The 27,556-nt window shown below is 15.1% G+C and overlaps 4 protein-coding genes across 4 annotated transcripts, besides 78 other annotated features; 2 read left to right on the top strand and 2 right to left on the bottom strand. All coding sequences in view use genetic code 6, as the record gives it.

The window, feature by feature from the left end:
• Nucleotides 1-1,508: 1,508 nt before the first annotated feature.
• Nucleotides 1,509-1,569: a microsatellite.
• Nucleotides 1,521-1,563: a microsatellite.
• Nucleotides 1,553-1,602: a microsatellite.
• A 331-nt stretch (nucleotides 1,603-1,933) lies between these two features.
• Nucleotides 1,934-1,985: a microsatellite.
• A 65-nt stretch (nucleotides 1,986-2,050) lies between these two features.
• Nucleotides 2,051-2,105: a microsatellite.
• Nucleotides 2,106-2,300: 195 nt separating this feature from the next.
• Nucleotides 2,301-3,664, top strand: IMG5_137820 (hypothetical protein; the record flags this gene model as incomplete). The annotated part of the gene is made up of 4 exons (XM_004031775.1): nucleotides 2,301-2,987; nucleotides 3,057-3,102; nucleotides 3,298-3,429; nucleotides 3,482-3,664. Coding segments are annotated over 4 exons (1,047 nt in total), but the record flags the coding sequence as incomplete, so codon positions are not given.
• Nucleotides 2,994-3,052: a microsatellite.
• A 136-nt stretch (nucleotides 3,665-3,800) lies between the features above and the next one.
• Nucleotides 3,801-3,829: a microsatellite.
• A 323-nt stretch (nucleotides 3,830-4,152) lies between these two features.
• Nucleotides 4,153-4,179: a microsatellite.
• A 27-nt stretch (nucleotides 4,180-4,206) lies between these two features.
• Nucleotides 4,207-4,280: a microsatellite.
• Nucleotides 4,218-4,251: a microsatellite.
• Nucleotides 4,219-4,349: a microsatellite.
• Nucleotides 4,297-4,369: a microsatellite.
• Nucleotides 4,308-4,367: a microsatellite.
• Nucleotides 4,313-4,370: a microsatellite.
• Nucleotides 4,313-4,371: a microsatellite.
• Nucleotides 4,324-4,366: a microsatellite.
• A 19-nt stretch (nucleotides 4,372-4,390) lies between the features above and the next one.
• On the bottom strand, nucleotides 4,391-8,396 carry IMG5_137810 (hypothetical protein; the record flags this gene model as incomplete). The annotated part of the gene is made up of 13 exons (XM_004031774.1): nucleotides 4,391-4,495; nucleotides 4,543-4,687; nucleotides 4,785-5,041; nucleotides 5,162-5,316; nucleotides 5,360-5,455; nucleotides 5,706-6,018; nucleotides 6,103-6,261; nucleotides 6,307-6,402; nucleotides 6,505-6,574; nucleotides 7,219-7,388; nucleotides 7,470-7,682; nucleotides 8,166-8,220; nucleotides 8,272-8,396. The coding sequence occupies 13 exons, from the start codon at nucleotides 8,394-8,396 to the stop codon at nucleotides 4,391-4,393; spliced, it is 1,959 nt and encodes a 652-aa protein (XP_004031822.1).
• Nucleotides 4,500-4,540: a microsatellite.
• Nucleotides 5,586-5,670: a microsatellite.
• Nucleotides 5,609-5,671: a microsatellite.
• Nucleotides 6,042-6,084: a microsatellite.
• Nucleotides 6,408-6,458: a microsatellite.
• Nucleotides 6,419-6,469: a microsatellite.
• Nucleotides 6,445-6,489: a microsatellite.
• Nucleotides 6,837-6,869: a microsatellite.
• Nucleotides 7,402-7,460: a microsatellite.
• Nucleotides 7,405-7,460: a microsatellite.
• Nucleotides 7,926-7,973: a microsatellite.
• A 94-nt stretch (nucleotides 8,397-8,490) lies between the features above and the next one.
• Nucleotides 8,491-8,585: a microsatellite.
• A 438-nt stretch (nucleotides 8,586-9,023) lies between these two features.
• Nucleotides 9,024-9,140: a microsatellite.
• Nucleotides 9,097-9,146: a microsatellite.
• Nucleotides 9,105-9,161: a microsatellite.
• Nucleotides 9,162-9,722: 561 nt separating this feature from the next.
• Nucleotides 9,723-9,774: a microsatellite.
• Nucleotides 9,775-10,012: 238 nt separating this feature from the next.
• Nucleotides 10,013-11,283, bottom strand: IMG5_137800 (protein kinase domain protein; the record flags this gene model as incomplete). Its single annotated transcript, XM_004031773.1, has 2 exons — nucleotides 10,013-10,591; nucleotides 11,224-11,283. The coding sequence occupies 2 exons, from the start codon at nucleotides 11,281-11,283 to the stop codon at nucleotides 10,013-10,015; spliced, it is 639 nt and encodes a 212-aa protein (XP_004031821.1).
• Nucleotides 10,938-10,991: a microsatellite.
• Nucleotides 11,284-11,338: 55 nt separating the features above from the next.
• Nucleotides 11,339-11,430: a microsatellite.
• Nucleotides 11,431-12,793: 1,363 nt separating this feature from the next.
• Nucleotides 12,794-12,827: a microsatellite.
• Nucleotides 12,828-12,901: 74 nt separating this feature from the next.
• Nucleotides 12,902-13,042: a microsatellite.
• Nucleotides 13,043-13,208: 166 nt separating this feature from the next.
• Nucleotides 13,209-13,279: a microsatellite.
• Nucleotides 13,217-13,275: a microsatellite.
• Nucleotides 13,280-13,703: 424 nt separating the features above from the next.
• Nucleotides 13,704-13,775: a microsatellite.
• Nucleotides 13,733-13,779: a microsatellite.
• Nucleotides 13,771-13,865: a microsatellite.
• Nucleotides 13,805-13,874: a microsatellite.
• Nucleotides 13,843-13,879: a microsatellite.
• A 269-nt stretch (nucleotides 13,880-14,148) lies between these two features.
• Nucleotides 14,149-14,185: a microsatellite.
• A 150-nt stretch (nucleotides 14,186-14,335) lies between these two features.
• Nucleotides 14,336-14,386: a microsatellite.
• A 963-nt stretch (nucleotides 14,387-15,349) lies between these two features.
• Nucleotides 15,350-15,407: a microsatellite.
• Nucleotides 15,408-15,654: 247 nt separating this feature from the next.
• Nucleotides 15,655-15,689: a microsatellite.
• A 1,483-nt stretch (nucleotides 15,690-17,172) lies between these two features.
• Nucleotides 17,173-17,264: a microsatellite.
• Nucleotides 17,265-17,719: 455 nt separating this feature from the next.
• Nucleotides 17,720-17,789: a microsatellite.
• Nucleotides 17,790-18,363: 574 nt separating this feature from the next.
• Nucleotides 18,364-18,459: a microsatellite.
• A 511-nt stretch (nucleotides 18,460-18,970) lies between these two features.
• Nucleotides 18,971-19,016: a microsatellite.
• Nucleotides 19,017-19,443: 427 nt separating this feature from the next.
• Nucleotides 19,444-19,506: a microsatellite.
• Nucleotides 19,507-20,480: 974 nt separating this feature from the next.
• Nucleotides 20,481-20,561: a microsatellite.
• A 798-nt stretch (nucleotides 20,562-21,359) lies between these two features.
• Nucleotides 21,360-21,446: a microsatellite.
• Nucleotides 21,363-21,428: a microsatellite.
• Nucleotides 21,395-21,489: a microsatellite.
• Nucleotides 21,415-21,463: a microsatellite.
• A 731-nt stretch (nucleotides 21,490-22,220) lies between the features above and the next one.
• Nucleotides 22,221-22,268: a microsatellite.
• Nucleotides 22,252-22,362: a microsatellite.
• Nucleotides 22,260-22,395: a microsatellite.
• Nucleotides 22,260-22,398: a microsatellite.
• Nucleotides 22,262-22,353: a microsatellite.
• Nucleotides 22,262-22,372: a microsatellite.
• Nucleotides 22,323-22,394: a microsatellite.
• Nucleotides 22,324-22,394: a microsatellite.
• Nucleotides 22,344-22,413: a microsatellite.
• A 120-nt stretch (nucleotides 22,414-22,533) lies between these two features.
• Nucleotides 22,534-22,563: a microsatellite.
• A 79-nt stretch (nucleotides 22,564-22,642) lies between these two features.
• Nucleotides 22,643-22,701: a microsatellite.
• Nucleotides 22,666-22,702: a microsatellite.
• Nucleotides 22,703-23,044: 342 nt separating this feature from the next.
• Nucleotides 23,045-23,098: a microsatellite.
• Nucleotides 23,099-23,290: 192 nt separating this feature from the next.
• Nucleotides 23,291-23,331: a microsatellite.
• A 1,090-nt stretch (nucleotides 23,332-24,421) lies between these two features.
• On the top strand, nucleotides 24,422-24,745 carry IMG5_137790 (hypothetical protein; the record flags this gene model as incomplete). Its single annotated transcript, XM_004031772.1, has 1 exon — nucleotides 24,422-24,745. The coding sequence occupies one exon, from the start codon at nucleotides 24,422-24,424 to the stop codon at nucleotides 24,743-24,745; it is 324 nt and encodes a 107-aa protein (XP_004031820.1).
• Nucleotides 24,746-25,254: 509 nt separating this feature from the next.
• Nucleotides 25,255-25,310: a microsatellite.
• A 37-nt stretch (nucleotides 25,311-25,347) lies between these two features.
• Nucleotides 25,348-25,394: a microsatellite.
• Nucleotides 25,395-25,432: 38 nt separating this feature from the next.
• Nucleotides 25,433-25,503: a microsatellite.
• A 1,277-nt stretch (nucleotides 25,504-26,780) lies between these two features.
• Nucleotides 26,781-26,860: a microsatellite.
• Nucleotides 26,798-26,868: a microsatellite.
• Nucleotides 26,855-26,944: a microsatellite.
• Nucleotides 26,862-26,952: a microsatellite.
• Nucleotides 26,953-27,556: the final 604 nt, after the last annotated feature.

The raw sequence follows: 27,556 nt of genomic DNA, 5'->3' as shown, positions 1-27,556 counted from the left end.
GAAAATAACTCCATAAATTACCGAAAAAGACGCCTAAATAAAGAAACTTTAACAAAAGCTCCAAAAAACAACTATTCAAGATTAAAAACCTCCAAATTAAACACCAAATGATGCCTAATTAACCTTATATTAACAAGAAATTGATAAAATTCAATTAGAAGCGAATAATATATAACACTTATTGGATTAAAAAGACTTACAAATCCAAGAAATGAACGAAATATCCAAAAAAACAAGCGAAAAAATCAAAAGCCTTCTCTAAACCTAAAAAAATATTAAATAATAAAACGAAGACCTAAAAAAAACCATATAAGAGCTCTTTAAATAGAAAAGCCAAGCGGAAAATACACAAAAAGACCTTGAAAATCAACTAAAAAACAAAGGAAAAATCCTCCAAAAAAAACTTCAAGAAAATACCCATTTAGAAAATTTCCAAAAAACAGAAGATTTTATCCAAAAAATTAATTTTTTACTTAATTTTCCTTCCGAAAATAATGACTTCTAAAAAATACTAAATTTCATAAAAAACCTCCAATAATAACAATAAGTACTAAACTAATAAAATATTCTCCTCTAAAACGATAGTCTTAGAAAAGACCTTTAAATTTAAGCTAGAAATTATCCATATATACCACAAATAAATACCTAAGAAAGCAAAAATATACTCGATATTCTGATTTTTTATCTAAAAAACAATCTCGATTTACTAATATAGGTACTCGGATATGAAAAATACTAATAAATATAAAAAGAACTAGAAGAAATCTAATAAAAAGGTGATTTTAAGACACTAATATAAGAAAAAATAGAACAAATAATACATTATAGGATATAACTAATATTTTTTTAAAATTGAAAAAAAAAAAAAATTATATATATATAGAATTATTAATATATATATATATATATAAATAAATGTTATTTTTGCATATTTTAGTCATAAAGTATACTTAAAAAATACAAAACACATAAATCTTAATTACAAAAAATAAATCAAAAAATGACTATATTATTAAATGATTATTATTCATAAGAATAGGATGTTAAAGATATTTAATTAAATATAAAATAAAAAATAAGATATTATGAGAATATATAAAATATTATAAAAGATACTATTTTACTATAAAAAGGTAATAAAAAGATTTTTAAAGGAATTATATGAAAAAAAATAAAGTATATTATATAATAAAATAAAAAAAGAAATTAATGAAATAAGATTTATTAAAATTATAAATAATAAAAAAAATTAAGATTTATTGTTTATCTTAGTAAAATTTAAATAAAAATAAAGAAAAATATTTAAAAATACTAAATTTAAAAATAATTTAATATCATTATATGAATATAAAATTAAATAATGAATTTTAAAAAATTTAATATAAAAATAAAATAAAAAAAAATAGTAATATTTATAAAAATATTTATTATTAAAAAAAATAAAAACAAAATTTAAAATTTAAAATAAAAAAAAAATTATAATTGTTATATAAAATTTTATATATATTATATAAATAAGTATATAAATAAAAATAATTAAATATAAACATAAATATATATAAATATATATGTATTTATATATATATATATATATATATATATGTATTAAGTTTTTTTTTTTATATGTTTTTATACACATAACAATAAATTATAAAATATAATTTTATAATAATATGCATACAATATATTTATTTAAAATTTATACAAATAATTTTTCTTTTTATGAAATTTATTATATTTTAATATTTATTTCAATAATTTAGTTTAATTATATATTTTTTTTTTCAAATGTACAAAATCTATATTTTTTTTTTTATTTTTAAAATTTAATATTATTAATTCATAATATCTATAATGATTTATAATTCATTCTAATCATAATTTTAATGAAAAAATATTTTTAATATTATTTTAAATATAATTCTAATAATAAATATATATATATATATATATATATATATATATATTTATATTTATATCTATATTATCATTAAAAATGAATGAATTGAATAAATATATAAAATTTAAAAAAATATATATAAAAATCTATATATGTATAATATTTATACTAATATTTATAATTTTATATTATTTATATAATATTTTTTACATTTAATTAATAAAAATTATACGATAAAAATAAAATATGGGAAAATTAATGCGCATGTGTCCCATGTAAAACCGATTTATAAATAGAAATAAAATCTTCTTAAACAGTAAAAAACAAAAAAAAATCATTTTCACAGAAAAAAAAAAATTCTAAGAAAATAAAAAAAAATAAAGGAATAAGTTGAATTACAATAATTATAAATAAAAGAAAATACTGAAAAAACATTAAAACATAATACATGCGATGAATAACAAATAAATGAAAAATATAAGGAATAAATAGATAATCTTCCTCCCCCAATCATCTCATTATAGACTGTTCAAAAAGATGAAAATATATAAAATTAAAAATTAATCATTGAACAAGAAGAAGAATAATAATCCAAAAGTGAACTCGAACAAAATTATTCGCGGAAAAACGAAAACTCTTTTTTCGAAATAATAAAAGAAACAGAAAAACAATCAGAAAACACAAACGAAAATAATATATGTGAAAAAAGGGAAAAACGTGAACCATATGTATTTAAAAGTGGAGCCATATATGATGGCGAATGGAAAGGTAGTATGAGAGACGGTTTCGGAATATAAAAATGGGTTGACGGTGCAAAATACGAAGGATAATGGTAAAACAATAAAGCGCATGGAAAAGGTAAATTCTATCATGTTGATGGTGATATATTCGAAGGCGAATGGTATTAAGATAAAGCTAATGGATATGGTATATATGTACATGTAAATGGTGCAAAATATGAGGGATATTGGAAAGATGATCTATAACATGGACATGGAATAGAAACATGGAAAGATAATTCTAAATATGAAGGAGAATATGTAAATGGAAAAAAAGAAGGCCATGGTGTTTATATATGGGCAGATTGGTAATAATATATATATATAATATATATATATATATATATATATATATATATATATATATATATATTTAGTTCAAAATATGTTGGTGAATGGCATGATAATAAAATACGCGGAAAAGTATATATATATCTATTTTTAGCAAGATATAAAAAATAAAATTTATAAATATTGTTTATTTGGGGATATATTTTAATTAAATTTTATATAAATTACATAGATAATAAAAAAATCTTTAATAAAAATTAATATATATAAAATTTATTTAACAACATATATATATATATATTTAATTATATTCTCTATTAAATATAGGGTATGTATTAATGGTCAGATGGAAGATAATATGATGGTGAATGGTTAAACAACAATATGCATGGTTAGGGTAAATATACATGGAAAGATGGTAGATCTTATGAAGGATAATACTTTAATGATAAAAAATAAGTATTTAATTTATTTAGAATTTATTTTATAAATATAAGTTTTTTTTATAAAGGGTTACGGAGTTTATAGTTGGGCAGATAATAGAAGATATAAAGGTGAATGGAAAAATGGGAAATAACACGGAAAAGGACGATATGTTTTAACTGATGGAACTATTAAAAACGGGATATGGGAAGATGGGAAAAGAATATAATGGATAGATGAATAAGATGAAAAAGAATAAGAATAAACATGAACATGAACATTTTTATAGAACATATATATAAAAAAATATAATATATATAATAATTTTTAATTTAAATAATATATATAGGATTATTTTTAAATTTTATTTTTTGTATATAAATAATTAATTTAAATCTTTCTAATATTTTTTTTATTTTAAATTTTTTTATTTTAATAAATTAATTAAATAATTTATATTATGTTTATAAATTATTTGATTATATAAAAAAGAAAAAAAAAAAATGGAAAATAAAATTTGTGGAATCAGAATTATTTCAAAAGAATTAAATACATAATAAGAAAAAGAAACAAATTAATTCAAAAAATATTTTGAATATGATGTATCTACATAATATTTGAAATTATATCATGAAGTTAAATAAAAAAACATTATTTTAAAAAATAAAATATAAGAAATAGAATAACTAAACAAATTTATTTAATAAAAAAACATATAATTATAAATAGTATAAAATAACTCTAAAATATAATGTGAAAATATAACAAAAATCATATAACAAAAATATAACGAAATATAAATTTTATAAGATAAAATAAATAACAAAATAATAAATTAATAAAAATATTAAATAATAATATAAATATGAATTATTAAAAAAAATAAAAAAAATAGATAAAAAAATAATATTGAAATAAAATATAAAATAAATATATATATATATAAAATATAAATATAATATATATATATATAATAATTTTATTTATTTTTTACAATTCATTAAATTTTACCATGACTAGTTTTTATTAAATTATCTAATATTGAGATTTTAGCTTTCAATTATGCAGTTTCTTGGGCATATTATTTTGTTTATCTTACAATCTATATTTTTTTTTATTATATTAAATTTTTTTCTATATTTTAAATACTTCATCTTATATAATATTAGCCTAATTTTATTTTGTTTCAATATCAAATAATAGCATTTCTTTTTTTTATTTATATTATTCATCTTTATAAAATAATTTATTTTATCTTTAAATCATTTCTTCCTTTACATTTAATCTATCTAATCTTTTTTTATTAAATTTATATAAAAAATGTTAATATTTTTATATAAATTATATATTATCTAATAATATATTTTAAAATGAAATTATTAATATAATACTCCATGCTATTTTATTCTATTTCCTATAATAATTTTTCACATTCTTATTTATATTTTTTTATTTCTTAAGGATCTTCTCTTATATATTCATCTTTTTAAAATTTTTATAAAGCACTTAAAGGTAAATCTTGAGAAATAGAAAGCAAACTTTCTATTTGTTTCTCTTTTTCAATTAATATATCTTTTTAATGCTATAAATATTTTATTTTTATTTCTAATTCTTTCGAACTTAATCTGTAGTTATTTTAAGCTTTTTCCTATTTTATTGATATTAATATATATATATGCAATATAAATTTTATAATATATAATATATATATATATATATATTATTTAATTATAAATACAAATATTTATAAATATATATAGTTTAATACTTATATCAAATTTTTTAAGTTTTTTATTATACTTTCTTATGATTTCATAGTCGAAATAATATTTTAAATTTAAGGTAATTAATCTCTACATCTTTATATATGAAAATCTTATTATTAAGAAGCTTCTTTAACTATTTCGATTTAATTTTTAATTTCTATTAAAATAAAAAAAATATTTAAAAGATTATAAATAATTACCTTCAGAAGCTTTCATTTATGATTCAATTTAAAAATAAGTATTTTTAAGATCTTAATAAATTTCTTATTCGAATTAAAGTTTGTTCATTAAGATTGCTAGTAAAAAAATTTAAAATTTACATAATAATAATTATAAATTTAAATATTATATTTAATTTTAAAATATTTTTTTCATTTTTATTAATATTTATTAAATAATTTTATTTAAAAAATTAAAATAAATTTGTATAAAAATATACAAATAAATAAATATATGTATATTAAATATATTTATATATATATATATATATATATATATATATATATATATATTATTTATTTTTTATTTTATAATTATTTTATTTACCTAACTTTTATTTTAATATATCTTATCCTTAATTAGTATTTTTAAGAACATCAATATGAATATGAATTTCATTTACGTCACTATTTCTTTTAATTTGATTTCTTAATTAATTGTTTTATTACTTATATATTAAAATTATTAATATATTTTAATATTTTTATAAAAATACTTCCAATGATTCGCATTCTTATCTTAGTTTTGACAAATCAAACGAAACAGTTTTATGAGCATTATTTAAAAATTATATTTTTTCTTAAACTTTAATATATTCTTCTTATTTTAAACATAATATTTTTTCTATTTTTTCACTTTTCTATGAAATTATTTTTATTAAATTTATATATATTTATATATTATTATATTTTATGTATTAATATTTAATAAAATTATTTTATACTTCTTTTATAATATATAAATCTTTTTCTAATGGGTCGTAATATAGATTTTATACTAATTAAATATCATCATTTATTTAATCTTAGAATTCATTTGAAATATAATTTATTTATACATGCACTCTTCCTATTTCTTCATTTTAATTATCAACATTATAAATCTTTAAAAAAAAATGATATAATTTATATATAAAAAATATATTTACTTATAAATCTTATTTTAATTATTTAGTTTCCCTTAACTAAGCAATCATTTTTGTTGTAAATGTAAATACATTTGTACCTATAACTATAGAATTAGTCTTTAAATATATATATATATATATATATAATTTAAAATATTAATATATAATTATAAAGTATATATATTTTTAAATTTATATATTTTTTTGTTTATTAAATACAATTAATGTCTCATTTGATCCTGGATCAATAAGTAATTTGGTTTAAAAAATTCCTATTTTCAATGTAATTCTTGAAGAAAATTATAAATTTTTAAATGTGAAAAGTTTTTTTTCAAATTCTGGTGTTTATGTTTTCGTTTATATTTCAGTTCTTGATTTTTATACTTTTTTGATTTAATCCGGAAATGTTAATTCGTCCAGTTATCCAACAATAAAATAATTTCCTTATTTTTTATAAATATTTTCTGTTTTTTTACATATATATAAAACCTAAAAATTTAAAATTGCAATTCATTATTAAAATTTAAAAATCCATTTTCTTAAAATATACTTATATATAAATATATATATATATATATATTATAATTTCTATTAAATATTTATTTAAAAAATATAATATATTATTTTTTTTTTAACAAAAAAAAAAGATTAATATAAATATATAAGACATTACATATTTATTTTAATATAAAATTAATATTAGTAATATCAGTTACATATATATTATAAATAATTATGATTTTTATTCGATAATTAAACTTACATTTGTATAAACTATAAATATATATGTTTATAAACTATAGTATTTTATATTATATTCATTTTTTCTTTTTAAATAAATCTTTAAGAGGATCAAAAGGATCTTCAGCTATAAAAATACATAAAAAAATATAATATAATATTAATCTTTAATATTATATATATAAAAAATACGTGCAGTCCATTTTTCTTTTTCCATCCTTAAGGCAACTTTCTTTCTTATGGTTTTAATTCAGGATATTTTTCATATTGTTTTCTGTCAATTTTAATGTTTCTAAATTTTAACCTTATCCGTAAATTTAATTACTAGTTTATTTTAAAGATTTCGTTATGCTATTTACTTACTGTTAATAAATGTATATATATATATATATATTTATTAATATATATATTCATATTAATTAATATATATATATCAGAATTACATCATTAACTTTCTATATTTATTAATCTATAGAATATAGTTTTGTCGCATCTTTTATATCTAAATTTTCAGCACCACCTGCTAAAAATCCCCAGTCTTTATACCATGCTGATGTACAATTTAACTCATTTTAAATACGTGCTATCCAGTTTCTATCATCGGCTACTGCATCTCCTCCTGTTTTTATAAACTTATTACCGGCTGCTTCTTTTGACTATTTTTTTTTTTTATAATTTCTTTAAAAAAATATTAAAAATTAAAATATTTTATTAATTTAATATGAATAACAAAAAAAATAAATAGCTTTTTAATAAAAAGGATGATGATTTCATATATCTCGAATAACTTTTATATTAATATTTAGGAAAATTATTAATTTAGTAAATATATATAATAAAATAAAAAGAAACATCTTTATTGTTAATATATGTTTAATTTATTTTCATTTTTTTTTTATTATATCAAACAAAAAAAATATATATAATACAAAAATAAATAATATATATATATATGTATAGATTTTTTTTAAAAATAACTCATGTATAAAATACTAAGAATATTAACACACATAATATTCCAAACAAAATAATAATTGTACAAATTTATCCATAGTCTATGTAATATTTATAAAAATATAAATATATAAAATTATATAGAAACCATTAGTTTAAAGTAATTCCCCTAATTTTTTTTATACAAAGTTCATTTTCGTTAAATTTTTATCTATATTATCATCTAAATCATTTATTTTCCTATATATATATAATATTAAATAAAAATAAATTAATTTCATTTATAAATACTATCCTTATTCATCTAACGCTATGTCTATTACTTTTACATTGTGTTTAAGCCTATTTGCTACATCATTTATTTCTTCTAAATGCTTATCTTATTCTGAAATCATTTCTTGATGGACGTTATACATTTTGACTAATGATTTTACTAATTATTATATTATGCTTTTTTTATTATTATAAAATTTATTTGATTTAATTTAAAAAAAAAATATATATATAAAAAATTATTATTATTAATATATAATTGATATATTAATTATATATACATAAATATAATTACATATAATTTTTATATATATAAATATATATATAATTATTTTATACTTAGACATTTTATATTTAAAAATTAAAAGTAAATTTATGGAAGATAAATAGAACGATTATTAAAAAAAAATTCTATTTAAAATAAATAGGACAAAAAAATATTTAAAATCTTATAATTTATATATTAAAAAGCTAATAATCTGTATTTTATTTAGTATTAGATATAAATTTTATCTTTTTAAAAAAATAAAACAAAAAGATTGACTTTTATTAATTAAAACATTATTTGGAAAATACAAAAAATGATGAAATATAAAAGTAAATATATTTTAATATAAAAAAGAAAATAAAAAAAAGTTATTTAGAAAATTATTACATTTCCAATTAATAATTCTTATAGGCTTATTTTATGGTATCATATATCTTAAAAAATAAAAATAGATAATAAATATTTTGTAAATTATTATCAGATGAAAAATTAATATGTAAGAATATATATTATAAATATATAAATGTAAATTTATATATAAATGAATATAAAATATGTATATATATATATTTATTTATATATATATAAATATATAGATATATTTATAAATATATATATAATTTTAGATATATAATAAATTGGCCAAATACTTGAAATATAATTGATAGCTTTAGTTGATATTTTTAATAAAAAAAAATTAAATTAAATAAAACAATAAATACTAAACACATAATAAATGTAATTAATAATAATAATATTTTATAAAATTATATATTATATATAAATAAGGTTCAATATTAAATAATTAGGTATTAAAAATAGTATTATTTTTATATATTAAAAAATATTTTTGAATAGATTTAATTAATGATTAATTTTCTCCAATAAAATAAAACAGATTGTCTAATAACGAAATTAATTAATTCGAATAAACATGTTAAAAAAAAATAAGAAAGATTAATTATAAAAAAATTGAAAATTGAAAAAAAAAAATTACTTCCAAATAAAATATATATTCAATTAATATTAAAAAAATAAAATATATTAATAAATTATACATTTAAAAAAAAATAAAACTTACAAACAAATAAAAAAATGTCTTGTCATTAAAAGTGTAAAATATAATAATTATAATTTCATACAACTTTTGGTTAAATAAACAGAGACTATCGATATAATAACAATTCAAAAAAGTATTTAAATATATATATATACATATAATTATAAATATATATATATATATATATTTATATTTATTTATTTTTAATTCCAAACTAATAGTCCTGATTACTAAAAAATAAGAGACATTTTATTTTAAAAAGGTAAAAGTTCTAGTTTATTATAATTAAATCCTCGCATAAACGATAATTTAGTTTTAAAAAAATAAATTTAAATGATACAAACACTTAAGAAATTTTTTAAAATCCATTATAAAAATATTTAATTACATATAATTAATATTATTGAAATTAAAAAAATAAAATATATATTTCATTATAATCTATATTTTAACATTTCCTCTTAATAATATTATTTAGCGAAATTATTAAGTTGAATTGATTCATTTGGACATTCTTTAAAATACTTCCAATCTAATAATTCACTAGCATTTGGCCTTTTATTAGGATCTAATTATAATAAAGCGTCTAAAACATCAATTAAATCTTAAGAATACCCTTATAAAATACTCAATTTAGATAAGTTTTTTGCATTACATTCCGTAAATTCAATCTTCCAAGGCAATTTATCATAACCTTCCCATATATCAGGGCTTGGTGTACCCCTTAAAGCATAAATTTTCTATAAAACTTCAGTCGAATTACCATTTATAGAGAAAAACAAATATTATAACTTCATTAAAATTTCTATAAAAACAACTCCGAGTGCCCACATATCACTCTTCGGGCCATATTAAGTGCTTCCAAGAATAATCTCAGGTGGTCGATAATTTACAGTGTATGTATTTGCTGTTAAAGCCCTTTCTGGAGAACCGAATTCTCTTGAAAGTCCGAAATCTGTAATGACAATATTTCCATCTTTGTCAATAAGGAGATTTTCCCATTTAATATCCTGAAATAATATATATGGAAATAAAATAAATTTATATTATTATATATTTAATTTTTATATAATATAATTAAAGATTATTTATATATTATTTATTACTCTATGTAATATGAAATTTTAATGAAGGTAACTTATTCCTTATAAAATCTATTTAAAAATAACTTTATAATCGTTTTCTTTAAAGTATTAAAAACATTCTCTTAATCTATCTATACTTATATAAATTGGCATAACTATCATAATATTAGTTATTAGTTTTTCATCTTTTTTATTATTATTGTTTTTGTTTTCTTATATTTTTTTTTGATCTAAAAAATATATCAACTGTCTTGATAATATATAAGAATAAATATATTATATTTATATATATATATATATATATATTATATAATTATATATATATTTTTCATTAAATACTTAAACTATATTAGGATGTTATAATAATTACATAAATTTAATTTCTCGAATTTAATCTAATTCTAATCCAGTTTAATTATGTTCATCTTTACTTTTGAATTTCTTTATTGCATAAATATCTCCTTCTTTTAATTTATGGTTTTATTTCTTAAATATTTTATCTAATGTGCATATATTATCTTAAGATTTTCCTTAATTTAATGTCTTTAATAATTTACATGCATAAACTTTTGCATATGCTCCTTATCCTAATGTACATATTTTTGCATATTTCTCATTATAAATAGTTTTAGGTTTATTAAAAGAAATCATTTTTTAATAGTTTTTATGAAAATATATAAAAATATAAATATATATATATACATACATATATAAATACATATATAAAAACATATATATATATATATATATATATATATATATATCTTTTTTCCTTCAGTATTATTACAATATTTCTAAAAAATTGTCTTTTTATATTTATTAAGCTAAAAAAAGCCAAATTTTTTTATAAAAATTATTTTCTTTTTCACTTTAAATATTATAAAAAGGTAAAAAATTCCAAACGTTTTCTAAAATATTTTAATAAAAACCTTCCGAATAGCTATTAATTTATAAATTCTTTAAAATAAAAACTAAGTTTTTTAAATTATTTTTCATAAAAAATATCACACTAACCTAAATCAACTCTAAAAACTATATTTTATTTAGTTCCAAGCACTAAAATATCTTAAAAGTTAAATAATCCTTAAATAAATACAAAATCTAATCAAAACTATTAAAAAATTCATCTAAATCCTTCATTTCTTCCTAAAAATTTAACATTTTTATTAATTTAATTTACCAAACTTCCTTTAAATATTTCTTTAATTCATATTTTTTACCTTTAAATTAAATTAAAAATTCCCTTTAATTTTCTAGACTATTTTCCTATATATTATTTTATATACTAAAATCAATATCATCATGTATAAATAATACATAAAATACTTAATTTACATTAATAATATATATATCTTAATTAAACTAAGAAACTTCTATATTTAATTTTAAATTTTCAATAAAAAACGACTTTTTTATAGTATTTTTTTTTATATTAATTAAATAAATAAAACTATCTCCATTATAAAAAACTAAAAAATCTTCATTTAATTAAATTATTCTATATATATGAGTATTATTTCCGATTTTTTTATAAAAATTATTAATTTAACACACTTATTTAACCTAAATATTATCAAAATTAATAAAATAAAGGACTCCTTTCTCCTCTATTGCATAAAACCCTTTCAAATTATTCTCTACGAACATTATTTTTTCAAAGTGTTCCCCTTTTTATAGCTCAAAGCTTTATTTTTGTTAATTTAAAATATTAAAAATATTGATTTTATTCCCAGAAGTTAAACAAATAATAAAATTCTAAAAAATATCGAAATAACTTATAAACTGATTATGAAAAATAAACGCTTTTTTATAATATTTATATTTTTCTTCAAATTATATATCTATATTTTATTTATTTCCTATATCTAAATATCTTATTTCTATTCTCTAAGGCTATATATTATTTAATTTAATATTTAATCCTTATTGAAGTTATTATAGATTTATTTCTTCAATCTTTTTCCAAATAATATATTTCTTATTTTAAACAAAACCATCTCTATATTCATTTTCGTTTAAAAAATTAGGAAAAGTTTCACAGTTTGTTAAAATTATATTTAAAGATTTTTTATTACTTGTTTATTTTAATTTCATTAATATTTTAATATATAATAAACAAAACTTAAAATAAAGATTTATATATATAAAAATTTATTTATATTTTTTCAAAAAAAAAAAAAACTAAATAAATATCTCATTTATTCTTATTATTTTCGTCATCACTATATTTTTTTTTATATATATATGTATACATATACATATATATATATTTATATATATATATTTTTTCTATAAATATATATATATATATATATATATTATATATAAATATTTAAAAATAATAAAATATATATTATATATAAATTTATTTATATACATGCTCTTTGTAAACCCGAATATTTTTTAACCTAATAATGAAAATATTTATTTGGCAACTTCTTTAGTAATATAAGTAACAAAATCATCAAATAACTACTTATTAGTCCAAAAGACTTAACTTTTAATATATTGTTAAATAATGACTGAGACGCCATTTAATCTCTATAAAAAATATATAAATTTATAGATATATGTATATATAAAAATTTTTAAATATATATATATTTATATATATGATTTTACTTTTAAGCTTGATTAACTTTTATAATGAATACACATTTTTAAATCTCTGAAAGTAATTTTTTCGAAATATAAAGGTGGTATAAATTATCCTTAACTATGGTTTATGTTAGATTTTTTCTGGTATTTATCAATAGTATTAGATTAATTATATTCACTGAAAAATATTAATAGAATGGCTCGTAAATATCTTCTGTTAATTTAACATTAATTTTAGGAATAATAAATCCATAGTTTTAATAAGATTTCCATTCAGTTTTATTCATCTATCCTGACACTTCAAAGTATGTATTTTCAACCCGAATCTATTATTCATTACTAGGATATTATATAATTTATTTATAATCACTTTCGTTATCTATTTCATATAAATTTAATATATTAAATTTCTCTAAAGTTGTTTTAAAATCTCCCTTTTTATAAAAAATATAAATAGTAATAATAGATATAAAAAATATATTAAATATAAATAAAAGAATATAAAAATATAAATATTTAAATATATAATTAGATAATATATATATATATATATATATATATATATTATATATAAATAAATTTATATATTTTATATATATATTTTTTATATTTATACTGAAAGATTTGAATATGTTCTCATTAAAATTTAGAAACCTTCCATTTATAAATTTAAAAAAGGCCTTTAATAATTATCAAGCATTTATAGACCACAAACTGAAATTTTATATTCTATATGTGTTAATTAATGTTTCTTTATAATTGTATTTTAATAAATTTATTTTTATATATTATTAATTATCTTCATCGTTCCAAAACTTTTAATTTCTAATTCTTTATTTTTTATTTATTACTGTAAATATTTTATTCTATTAAAAATGAAAAACATATATATATATATATATATTTATATATATATATATAAAATAATAATTAAATAATATATACTTATGTTCAGATTAAGTAAATAGAGAAATAAGTTCCATAACTTTATAAAAAGATTGAAAGCATTATGAATTCATTTTAGAATCTAAACTATCTATAATAAAACTAAAACCTTTAGACCTGCATTCCTATATAAATAATAATTATATATATAAATAATTTATATAATAATAATATTATTATTATTTAATACATCGTTCCATTTATATTACTATTATTATTATTCATCAAAATATCGATTATTATTTTAAGCATTATTTTATTATTATATATAAGATTTTGAAAAATTCAATATATTTTAATAAAAACTAAAATTTTTATATTAAATAATAACTTAATTAGCTTAAATAATATTAACTAAATTTTTTTAATTTTCTATCCAAAAAGCTTAATTACTTTAAATATTATTTACAAAGCAATCTAATTTATTAAAATAAATCGACCAATTTTTTTTTAAGTCTATATTATATTTATCAAAAGGCAAAACTTAGTCATTTATTATTATTATGCAATGTTAATTTTTTGAAGTTAAGATCATTTAGGCTTTTTTTTCTTTATAAAACAAATTAAATTATGGATTCTCAACTTATACTACCATATGGAGCCTATTTAAAAAGTTCCCTTAGAATTTCGCACTTTCAGTGTGCAGGTTTTTACCATGGAAGCTTTAATTATTAATATTTTATCCATTTTATTTACACTACTAATGCAATTACTAATAATACTATTAATTTAAATATACCACATTATTAATTAAAGTACTTAAATTAGAAAAAAGTAATAATTTACATCCTTTTAAATTAACAAAATTAGATATTTTTTAATTCTTTAGCATCTCGAATTAAAAATCGCCATTTTTAATGAAAAAATCATCCTCTTAAATTTTATTTTATTAATAATTGAGAAGTTCAGAAAAAAAGAAAATGCCAGAAGGTTCAAATATAAACTCTTAATTTTCTTATTTTAACTCAAAATCATTTAATTTTGCATATTTAAGATTATTTAATTCGATTTATTAAACTTAAGCAAATTATTTTTTAAAATTTTCCTATAATTCTAAATATATATCATATATATTTTTTTCTTAATCATTTTTAAAAAAATTCTTTAGTAAAATGTCATCTGCAAAATCTATAAAAATAGTATATATATATATATATATATAATATATATATATATATATATATATATATATATATATTATTTTATTTACCTTCCCTTTTCTTAATTTAATCGTAATCAATTTTTTATAAATCTCCTAAAGATTTAAAAATCAAACCAAAAATATATTTCGTTATAGATTTACAATTAATGATTTACCATTTTTATTTTTTTATAATTCTTATTATTAATTATGATTTATATTACAACAAAACTAAATGTTCTCGACTATAAACTAAAAACCTTTATTTTATAAATTATAATTGGTGCTATATATATAAATGTCAATATAACTATATTTAATTATATATAATTATATATATATACCTATAATTTTATCTATTTAATTATTTTCTTCTTCAATTTAGATCTCTTATAGTTAATTTGAGAATAAAAATTTTGGTTATTATAAAAAGGCTTATACATTAACACAAGATATATGATATAATATATTCTATCTTTTATTTTTCTAGTTTAAAAAAGTATTCATTGTCATTAAAATCAAATTAAAAAAACTTGTATTTTCGGATAATGATTCGTCGCCTATTTCTTATTAACTTTTTTGTTTCTTTGAAGTTTCGTCTTTTTATATAAAATCCATTTTTTTGCCAGAAACTAAATAAGCTGAATCATCTTCTTCATTATCTTCATTATCATCTAATAAATTCATATTATTTTTTTATTTTTTTATTCCTAATTTATATATAGAAAATGTATCATATCTTAATGAAGGTAATCTTTAAATCCAAATCATAAAATCCGTTTAATAATGAAAAATAGGAACTTCGCTAATTTTTATAAAATTTTTTAGACTCTTTTTTTTTATGAATTTAATATATATAATTTATTTATATTTATTTAAACATTTTCTTATTTGTCCTCACTATTCTTAATATTTTAAAAATTAACTTAAGGAAAGTTTATTTTTAAATTAATTTCTAATTTTTTAGATATAAAAAACATCATATTATTTAAATTAAGGGAAGCTTAATAATGATTTACAATTTCAGAATTCCATTATAAATCTGTTTCTATTTATACCTAAAACATATGGTAAAAAATATAATATAAATATGTTAAAATAATATATCAATATATCTTATTTTATTACTAAAGGAATCTTAAATACATAAGTTTCATGAATTGGTAAAGGATATCTTTTTAAATGAATATCTTAACAATAAAATTTAATATTATTTTCTTTTTAAATATAAATAGAATTTCCTATTGAGAACTAAAATAAAATAAAATTAACTATAAATAATTATATTGGGAAATATTACTTTTAATCCTTATTTAGAATAAGGGAAAATATCTGTTAATAATTTAAAATTTAATTTCGAGTTTTTTGACATTAAAATTTTTCCGTGATAAACTAACCTAATCTTATCCCAAAAAGACATTACATCTTCATTTTATCTACTTTCTTCTTCTATTCTTTCTAAAGATATATATTTTTTTTTTCTTTACTCTTATTATTATTTTTATTAATTGACGTTTTCAATATCTAAGCTGTTTTTTTCTACCTTTTTTTGTTTATTTTGGCAAATATTTTTTACTGAAAAAAGATTTTTGATTCTCTTTATTATTTCTAATATACCCGAAGATTAACATAATCCAAAATTAATATCCATATCCCCTAGATAACCAGTTATATTATAAAAAACTCTCAGACTGATATTCTATTTAACTCCTTTTAATTATCCAAAGACAAAAGTGCAATTGAGTTAACCTTTTTTAACAACAATTAGTTTATCTTCATAATCTCTAATTTAAGCTTAGATGTTTTCATAATATGTTTGACCTATAATATAAATATATATATATATATATATATATATATATATATATATATATATATATATATATATATATATATATATATATATATATATATCATTTTTTACAATTCAAAGATATAAAAGAATTATATAGGTGACTTTTTAAATTCTTGTCTGAATAAGAATCCAAATCTTAAATAAAATCTAAAATATCTTCAAAACTACTTTATTTATTTTTCTTAAACGGTTAAAATTCTATAGAAAATTCTTTAGCTGTTAAAAATAGTAAAGGAAATTATTTTTATTTTTTATCATTTAAATATAATATTGTATTTCTTTCATTATAACTCTATTATTTTGATATATATTCTCTTACAAAGCTTTAAAAATTTAAAATAAAAGAGTTCAATTAAGAATCTTATATAATTAAAACAGTGTTCAATAGTTTAATATTTAAAGAGTTTTTCATTATTTCTTATATTAAAGGAATTTATTCATTTAAATTATTTTATTAGTTAACTTTAATTAATTAAGATTATTATTCAACAAAAAACTAATAAAATAAATATTAATATATATATATAAATAAATATAAATATATATATATATATATATATATAATATATATATAAATATATATAATTTTTTACTTATTTTTTTAAAATTCTATAACTATTTTATAGTTCATTAAAATAACTTTTCAAATAAACTATTTTTTCATTGATATTAATTTACAAAGTTTCAGTAGAAATATTTTCTTATTTTAGTTAATCATTTTGCATTAATTATTAATAAGACATTGAATTACATTTTAAAAAATTTATTTGTTGATTATTTACTCCTATTTATATTTAAGTTCTTTTAAAAGTATAATTTTATTCTTTATTTTCACAATTCTCTACTTTCGAATATTAATATAGAACAATTTATAAATTTAATGATTATTTATTATCAAAAATGTAATTAAATATTAATTATTCAAAAATAATATCCTGTTTATATATTTATATTAAAATAATTTTAAAAAATAAATTACTTTTGAAATTTTATTATATCCTTAACTAGCCAAAGAATAAGGACTATTTAATTTCTTCTTTTTGGTTTCATAAAAATAATCGAATTCAAATAGAGAAATAAAATTAAAAACATCACTTAATTATTATTCTGTAAAGTTTGCATTTAAACCAATATATTGATCTTTTTCTATAAAAAAGAATATATATATATATATATATATATATATATATATATATATATATATATATATATATATATATATATATATATATTATATATATATATATTTATATAAAATACATAAGTATTCTTAATCTTTCTATTGTATAAAATAAATAATTTCTTAAACTGTTAAAATCTATTCATTTTTTTGTTTAAAAGTTCTCGTAAAAATACCATTTTTAGCCTTATACAAGTAACTATTATGTTATTCGTTTATCCTGTTTTTTCTATATATTAGAAATTCTCACATAAAAATAAATACTTATTTTATTCTTAATTAAAAAAGTAAAGTTCTAATAATTTAAATGAAATTTCTATTTAATATTTTTTATTTTAAACTTAAATTCTATCACTCATATTTATTATATCTAATAGTACTTTTTAATCTATATAAATATATTCAAAAAGTTTTTTATTTTAAGGATTTGCCAATTTTTTTTAAATCTCAGCAAAATACTTATCTAAATAATATTAATAAATTGAAAATTCGAATTCTAAATAAGGTCTTTCTAAAATATTTATATAATATTCATAAATCTATAAAATATAAGGATGTACTTACAATTTTGCAATTTCTAAAGACTATATATATATATAATATATATATATATATATATTTATTTATATATTTTTTACATTAAATTAATCTTATGTTTATTCTATCTTTAATGTCATCATATTAATTCTAGAAAAAGATGAAATTAAGGTTTTACGAATTTCTCCTAATTTAACACTTTCTTTATTTAAATTTATCTGAAGATTTTAAAAATCCACCTCAATTTTTTCCTCTAAAATATTTTCTTAAACATTCGTTAAATATGCAATATTCATATTATTAATATGAACTTAAACCTAATTAATTAAATCTTCTCTCTTTTTTTTATTTATCAAATTACTTATTTATTTTATCATAAGTTAACTCTTATTAATTTAAATAATTATTTTACTTGGCATACTATATTTAAAAGACTATTCAGACTTTAAATCATTTAATAGGTATTTATATATTTTACCTAAAAAAGTCTTATAATTCTATATTTTTTTAAAATAAAATTTTATAAATATATATATTAATATATATATATATATATATATATATATATATATTTATATATATATGTCTTTACTTTTAAAAATCTTATAATAATAAATGATTCTTTGTTAGCTTGAATATTCATTTATTAAATTTTCACTAAAATTTCTGAATTAATAATAGAAGTATAATTTGAAAAAGAAAAAGGAATCAAAAAATTAATATCTATTTCTTCTAATTCTATAAATTTAATTAATTTAAGAATCTATTGATTTTATACTAAAACAATAGAGCTTTTACTTTATATAGAAATCTCTAATTTTTCTTATTTATTAATAAAAGAACTAATTAAATTATCTCTAAAGCATAATTTCAATAACTTATTCATTGTAAAAAGCTTAAAAAGCTTATCAATTTACTATTCTTCTTCCTTAAATTATTAAATGACCTTTTCATCGTTATTTAAGATGCAATATATATTTAGTTTTTCTATTTAAAATTCGAATATTTTGAACAAAATCATCCACATGAAATTAAAAATTACTCCTTTTGTCTAAGAATGATATTGTTTTTCTCTTTTGTCCAAATTTTATTAGTCATTTATAAATTACCCTAATAACTAAATAAGATTATAATAAATTTAGCTTTTTTCTAATTTAGTATTGTTTTTAAAGCAATCAATTTATGAGTATTAATTTTTCTGAAAAAAGAAAAAAAATGATATATTATATATTATATATATGATATTTTTACTTTTAAACCTAAAAAAATCTTTAAAGTTTTTATTTAAATAATAATTTTTCTTCTCGATACAAATAAAATTTTAAAAGTAGGAATATATATTGCAATAGTTTAGAATAATTCATGCTTCATAAAGTTAAAAATGCTTAAAATTTCTGTAAAATGTGAATATTTTACAGTATTAAAATGAAAATAATGGGTATATTTATTAATATAAAAGCGGATTAAAGCAGGTATAAAAGCCAGAAATACAAAAAATAGAAGAATAAAGAAAAAAAATACATTTTTTTATTTTTTATAAAAAAATTAATTATTAATAATATATATATATATATAAATATATATATTATATATATATATATATATTAATTTAAATATATATTTTATATATATAATATATTTATTAATTTTTTTTTATGAAATTTTATAATATGTATATTTATTTATTTAATTTTTTTATATATAATATATATATTTTGATCAAATAAGCAATATTTTTATTTATTCTATAATAATTATAAAAATAACATAAAATATTAGCTTTTTTATACTAATTTAATTTTTTTAAAAATCTTCATTTTATTTTATAATGCTTATAAAAAACAAAAAAACAAAAATATATAAATTTTTCGAATTTATAATAAAAAGTATAACTGTATATGATAGTAAACCATTTATTTTAATAAAAAATATTTAAATTTTAATTTTTAAAATCCTTTATTAATAAAATAATGGTTAAATATATATATTTTTTGAATATATTAGTAATTAAATTGCTTATTAATATCATTTTTTTAGATAACTTTATAAAATATTGGTAAATAATGAGTTAATTCGGATATTATTATTATATTGTCTATAAAAATAGTGAAATTTTTATTTAATTTTATAATTGACTTATAAAAAAAATACAAAAAAAAAAAAAAAAAAATGTTTTCTAAAAAATCTTCAAAAAAAAATTAATAAATTCTAAAAATAAAAAAAAGTTATTCAAAATAAAATTGGATATTTTTTTTTTAAAAAGATTAAATATTTTCTATTAATTAGTATATTTTTGTTAGTTTTTTTAAAAAGAATTCAAAAATTTATAATTAAATAAAAAACAAGTATAAAGGTCTTTTTTTGATAAAAAACATAATATATTTAATCATAACTAAATAAAATAATTATTTTGAATATTTAATATATTATTTTCAAAAAAAAATATATAATAAATATAATAATAAAACTAAAATATATATTAATATATATAAAATAATATAAATATTTATTATATTATATAATATTGATAATATTAAAATAAAATAATTATAATATTTATTATATATTTTAGAATATACTACCATAAACCTTAATACTATAAAAAAATATATTCAATTAATTACTTATTTAATTTTTTTAATATAAATATATACATATTAATGTCTTTTTTTATATATAACTTTCTTAGAATAATATTTTTTTGAAATTATAGTAAATTTTTGTAGTAATCTATATATTCTAGATTATAAAAATTATATAATAAATATAGTAAATGTATATATTTAGCTGCAAAAGGAAAACATTTTATATAATAAATATATAATCTATAGGTATAAATTAGGAAAATTACTAATAAGGTTTAAACCGTAAATATAATAAAATAAGTTAATTTAAACTATTAATGATACATATTTTGAATTTCTAATAGGCGGAAAGGCTAATATTTTAATTTATCTTTATAAGTACTTTAAACATTATTATTTTTTATATATTTCAAAAATTACTTAATATATTATAAATGAAATAATATAATAATATTCAAAAAATTTATACATATTCATTATACCATTAAATATTAAAAAAAAATTGTTAAAAAGAAAAAAACCAAACAAACTTACAAATTATTAAAAAAATAATAAAAATAAATTCTATTTTTTAAAAACTAATAAAATATTAAGTAACAAATATGAAAGTAGAGATAGAAATAATTCTATTAAAAAAATATTTTAAATTATAAAAATATAATATATCAAAATAACAATGATATATATATACAATTAAATAAACATATATAGTTTAAAAAAAAAAAATTAAAAATATAAACAAAAAAAATTAGTATATATAATATATATTAAAAATTAAATATATGTATAAAATTATATATATATTTTATAAAAAAATATATATATAATTATATATTTATATTTATATATTTATATATTTATATATTTATATATTTTTATTTATATATAATTTTTTATTTTAATTTAAATTATTTTCTCCTATTTTTAAAAATTATAAAATAAAAATTATGTATTTTTTATTAGTATTATTTCCTATAAAAACATGAACAAGAATTAATTATTATTTATACATTAAATTTATATTTTATTTTATAAATAATAATTTTATAAATAATATATATATATATATATAAATATTTATTTTTATTTTTATTACTTTATTTTTTATTAATTTTCTTTTTTTATTTAAAATAAATTATTTACTTTATATTTAATATCATTTTTTTATTTATTTATTTTTTTATTCATTTTTTTTAAATAATTTAATTTTTTTAAAAAAAAATTTTATTCTTACTCTTTTCTTATATGTTTTTAAACATTTTTATTCAATTTTAATTAAACATATAATTTTGATATACAATAAAAAAATGTATTTATGACATTAATTTTTAAAAAATGATTTATGTCTATTTAAAATGTTGCTAAAATTAATATTATAAATTTAATTCATTAATAGATTTCTATTAATAACAAATATGTATATCGAATATATATTGATTTATCTTATATATATTTTTTTTTATTAAATACTATTTTTATATTATATAAAATTTAAATTTGATGATATAATTAATATTTTAAAAAAATTTAATGTTTTTATATATATATATATATATATATATATATATATATATATATATATATATTTATAATAAAAGTTATATTAATTGAATCGCTCATAATAAACTTACACAATTTAACTTATCTTTCCTTAGCTTTTTATAGTTAAATAATAGAGTCGAGTTGTAATAAATTTTAGCTTTATTATAATTAATGTTAAACTAATACAAAATAATTAATCTTAAAATTAAAGAATTACATTATTAAAATACAGTTTTAAAAGAAATATATATATATATAAAATATAAATATTATGATAAAATAAAAAATAATGAAAATTATAATATAAATTATAATTATAAAAAAATATTAAATTGGATTAATAAAGTAAAAATATTATAACTTTATATAATTAAAATTAGGATAAAGAAAATTGTTGGATTAAATAAAAATGTTGGTTTATAGATAAAGAGAATAATAATTTATATTTTTAAAAAGATTTTTAAAATAAATGAAATTATAATTAAGAAAAGTTATTTATAATAATTTATTTAAATAAAAATCTTTTAATAAATAAAAAATAGGGTAGTATAAATAATAGATATTAATATTAATATATATATATATGTATTTATATATAAATAAATATATTTTTATTAATTAATTATAAATATATATTTTAATCTATTTATATATTTTTTTTTTTAATCCTAATTAATTTATATTTTTTTTATTTATTATAAATATTATTCTTTTTATTTTTTTATACTTTCTCTTTTTTTTTTTTAACTATCTAAATTTATATATAAATAATAAACATAAAAATATTAATATCATTTATTTTTATCATATAAAAGTATAATTTTTTTTTTTTTTTTTTTTTGAATATTCTATTTAATTAATATTTCCATTTATTTAAAATATAATATGAATGAAAACTTTAAAATTTTACAATAAACGCTTATAAATCTTGATTTCCGAAAAGACCTATAAAAAATCGAAAAATCTTTAAAAGAAATAACCAATCTTTCTCAAAAAAAACCAAAATAACCCTCGAAATCGCTTCATCTATAAAATGTACTATTTGTTTTCTTAATATAGATTTAAATATTTACTAAAAATCCCAAATAATTGCAAAACTAGACTGCGATTGTCCTACTTATTACCATAAAAATTGTCTAAAAAATATAATAAAATAAATAATCCACAAAGAAAATATAATTGATGAATAAAAAATACATGATAATTTAAATAAAAGACTAAAATGTGAATAAAACTGTTAAAAACCAAAAATTTCCTTATAAAAACTCGCCCAAAAAATAGCCAAAGAAAACCTTTCCCAAAAACAAAAAGACCATAAAATCCTCTAATAAAAGCTATAAGAAGAAAACCTAAAATACACTTAAAATTTCGAATGTCAAATATGTTTAGAGTAATATACTTTTAACACAAAAACGGTTAAAATTCCACTTAAATAGGCTATAAACTCCTCTGTGGCTGCACTTTCTGCCTCGAATGTCTTACAGGCTACTTCGAATAGAAAATAAGCCAAGAACTAGATGTTATTATTGAAAATATAGTCTGTCCAAATGCTGATTGTCCCAAAAAATCATTAAATTTTATCGATATAGAAAATATTTTGACTATAATAGGTAAATAAGAATTATTAGATAAACTAAGTAATAAAGATATTTTATAAAAATACCAAAAAAAAGTAATAAAATCAAGAAACTTTTGAACAATTATCTCCTGTCCTGGCTTTTTCATATAATAAAAGGACTAAAATAAAAAATTCCTTACGTAAAAATAAATAGAAAATCTAAGATAAAATAAACCTAATATAGACCTAATAATAAATGAACAAAATGAAAAATTTGTAAATTGTTCTAATACATTTATCCATACTAGAGATAACCCGAATTAATATCGATATAGATTTAAAGACTGCCAGTATTTTTTCTGTTTAAATTATTGTGATACTACGCACGAAGGATATACTTGTTAATAATACTAGTAATGGAAAATAGATTAAAATAAAGACTATACAGAAGAATTGTCCAAATAAGGATTCAAAATATGTCCAAATTCTAAAGTTTTAACTTAAAAAATAGATGGATGTAATAAAATTATATGTAATAATTGTAGAAAAAAATATTGTTGGCTTTGCTTTTTTTAATCAGATTATAGTAATGAAGTCTATAATCATTTGAATTAAAAACATTAAGGTTATTATTGAGAATAAGAATAAATATAAAAAAATATAAATATTATATAATAAAAAAATATGTAAATATAAATAATATTTTTTATAATATTTTATAATTAATTTATACTAAAAAAAAAAAATATATTTTTAATAAAATATAATTAAAAAATAAATTTAAAAACAATCATATAAAATATGTATAAAAAATAAATAAATTAAATATATATATATTTATATTTATATATATATTATATATATATATATATATATATAAATTATACTTATATATAAAAAACATGATAAATCTATTTTTTTTTATTTTTATATATATAAATCAATTTATAAACTCAAATTTAATACATGACATTGATCCTTTTCACATTTATTATTTTTAATAAAATCCTATCAAAATATAATATGATTTTCTTTAAAAATAAAAGTAGAACTATCCAAACGAAGATTTCCATATTGTTGAAAAGCCCTCAATAATCAAATCTCATAAAAACTCAATTCAAATATTAAACATGATTGAACTCGATGATTATTTTTATTTCTTAAAAATACTTTAAAATTTCCAAGAAAACTATTCTAAATATTCTCTTACACTTAATTATTTCACTCTCGAATAAATAACGTTAAACCCTTCCCAAAAATCCTTTGGAAAATAAGAAAAATCTATATAAACCCATAAACTAAACCAAAACTACATCCTATTAACCTAAACTAACAAATAAAATACCAAAAAGTACCATATAGATAACTTAAAACTTCATTTTTTTACATTATACTCATAAATAAAAACCCGAAAATTCCCTTTAACATCCCTATAAGCTGAAATACTGAATTCAAATAAAGTTATACTTTAAAAAATCAATAATAATTTATTAAAAATTAACAATAAATTTTGCCTTATAAATTCTTTCCTATATATAGCTTCATTTTCCCCTTTTATATCCTATTCCCATAGAGGTTATATTTAATGTTCTGAAAACTTATTTATTACCTAAAAGTAAACTTTTTAATTTTTGTTAATTTTTAAAAAATAAAATAAAATATATATAAGTGCTGATTTTTATAGTTATGATTAATTTATTCATACTATTTCTTAATAATAAATTGATAAATTTTCGTATCATACAGTTTATAGATTAAAAAGTATACATTCGTATATAAGTCATGCTTTTAAAGAAAAACAAAATATGTTTTAGAATAAAGACTATGATTTTTAAGATTATTAAGGACATATCTTTTCTATTTTAAAAGTAATTTTTATTGTAGATAGAAATTCTATGATAAAAATTGTAGATATTAAAAATTTAAAGTAGATTTTAGAAGAAAATATACCAAAAAATGATGAGATAATAAATTAAATTATTAATTTTGGAGTAAATTTTATTAAAAAAGGAGAATTTTTAAATAAATATCTTGAATTATAACAAGTATATAATGAAAAAACAGGTTTTACATTATTAACAATAAATTAAAATATATTTGAAACTATATATGAAAAAATAAAATATATATTAGATATAATATTAAAGTTTTTTATGGATAAAATAATATGAAAAAAAAAAAAATATAATTTTATAATAAAAAAATTTAATATTAAAAAATAAAATAAAAAAAAAATTAATTAATAAAATAAAATTATAATATATATATATAAAATAATATTTTATAAAATATAAAATATATATATATATATATATATATTATATATATATATATATATATATATAATTCATTATCTTTATATTTCTTTAATTTAAACAACATTGCAGTTTTTACTAAAAACTACTATTTTCCCTTCAAAAATATAACCTTTTAAATATCCTAAAAAGAACAATTTTCCCAATACACAAGCTGTTTCCTCTCTTGTAAAATCTTTTTTACCTGAAAAAATAAAGCCTTTTTAAAATACTTCCAAAGGTATTTTATTTCCATATTTTTCTTTACATATTAAAATGATTTTTTTTACTAAATTTCTCATTGTAAAAAGCTTTAATTAATCAATCATTAAATAAATACTTCTTTAAATCCACAATTTTTTCCATTTATCCCTTTAACATTCTAATTTATAAATATCCCCTTATAATATTGCTTCACTTAATTCCAAATACTCAAATATTTAATACTCTTAAATTAATTATTTACTCGGGAATTTTCCACATATAATATTCACTGGAATTAAATACTTCAATATCTCCCTTTTTTATTTAAAAAAAGGACAAAAATTAAACGCAAAACAAAGCGCCTCTCTACTTTTTTCATATTTTTCTTAAAAAATACACAATCTTCCGAAAAAATACATAAATTTTATTTGTTCCCCTTTTGGTTAAGTAC

This window comes from Ichthyophthirius multifiliis, assembly GCF_000220395.1.
Source record: "Ichthyophthirius multifiliis unplaced genomic scaffold scaff_1120509251069, whole genome shotgun sequence".
Lineage (NCBI taxonomy): Eukaryota > Ciliophora > Oligohymenophorea > Hymenostomatida > Ichthyophthirius > Ichthyophthirius multifiliis.
This window is presented reverse-complemented; position numbering and strand designations above follow the sequence as displayed.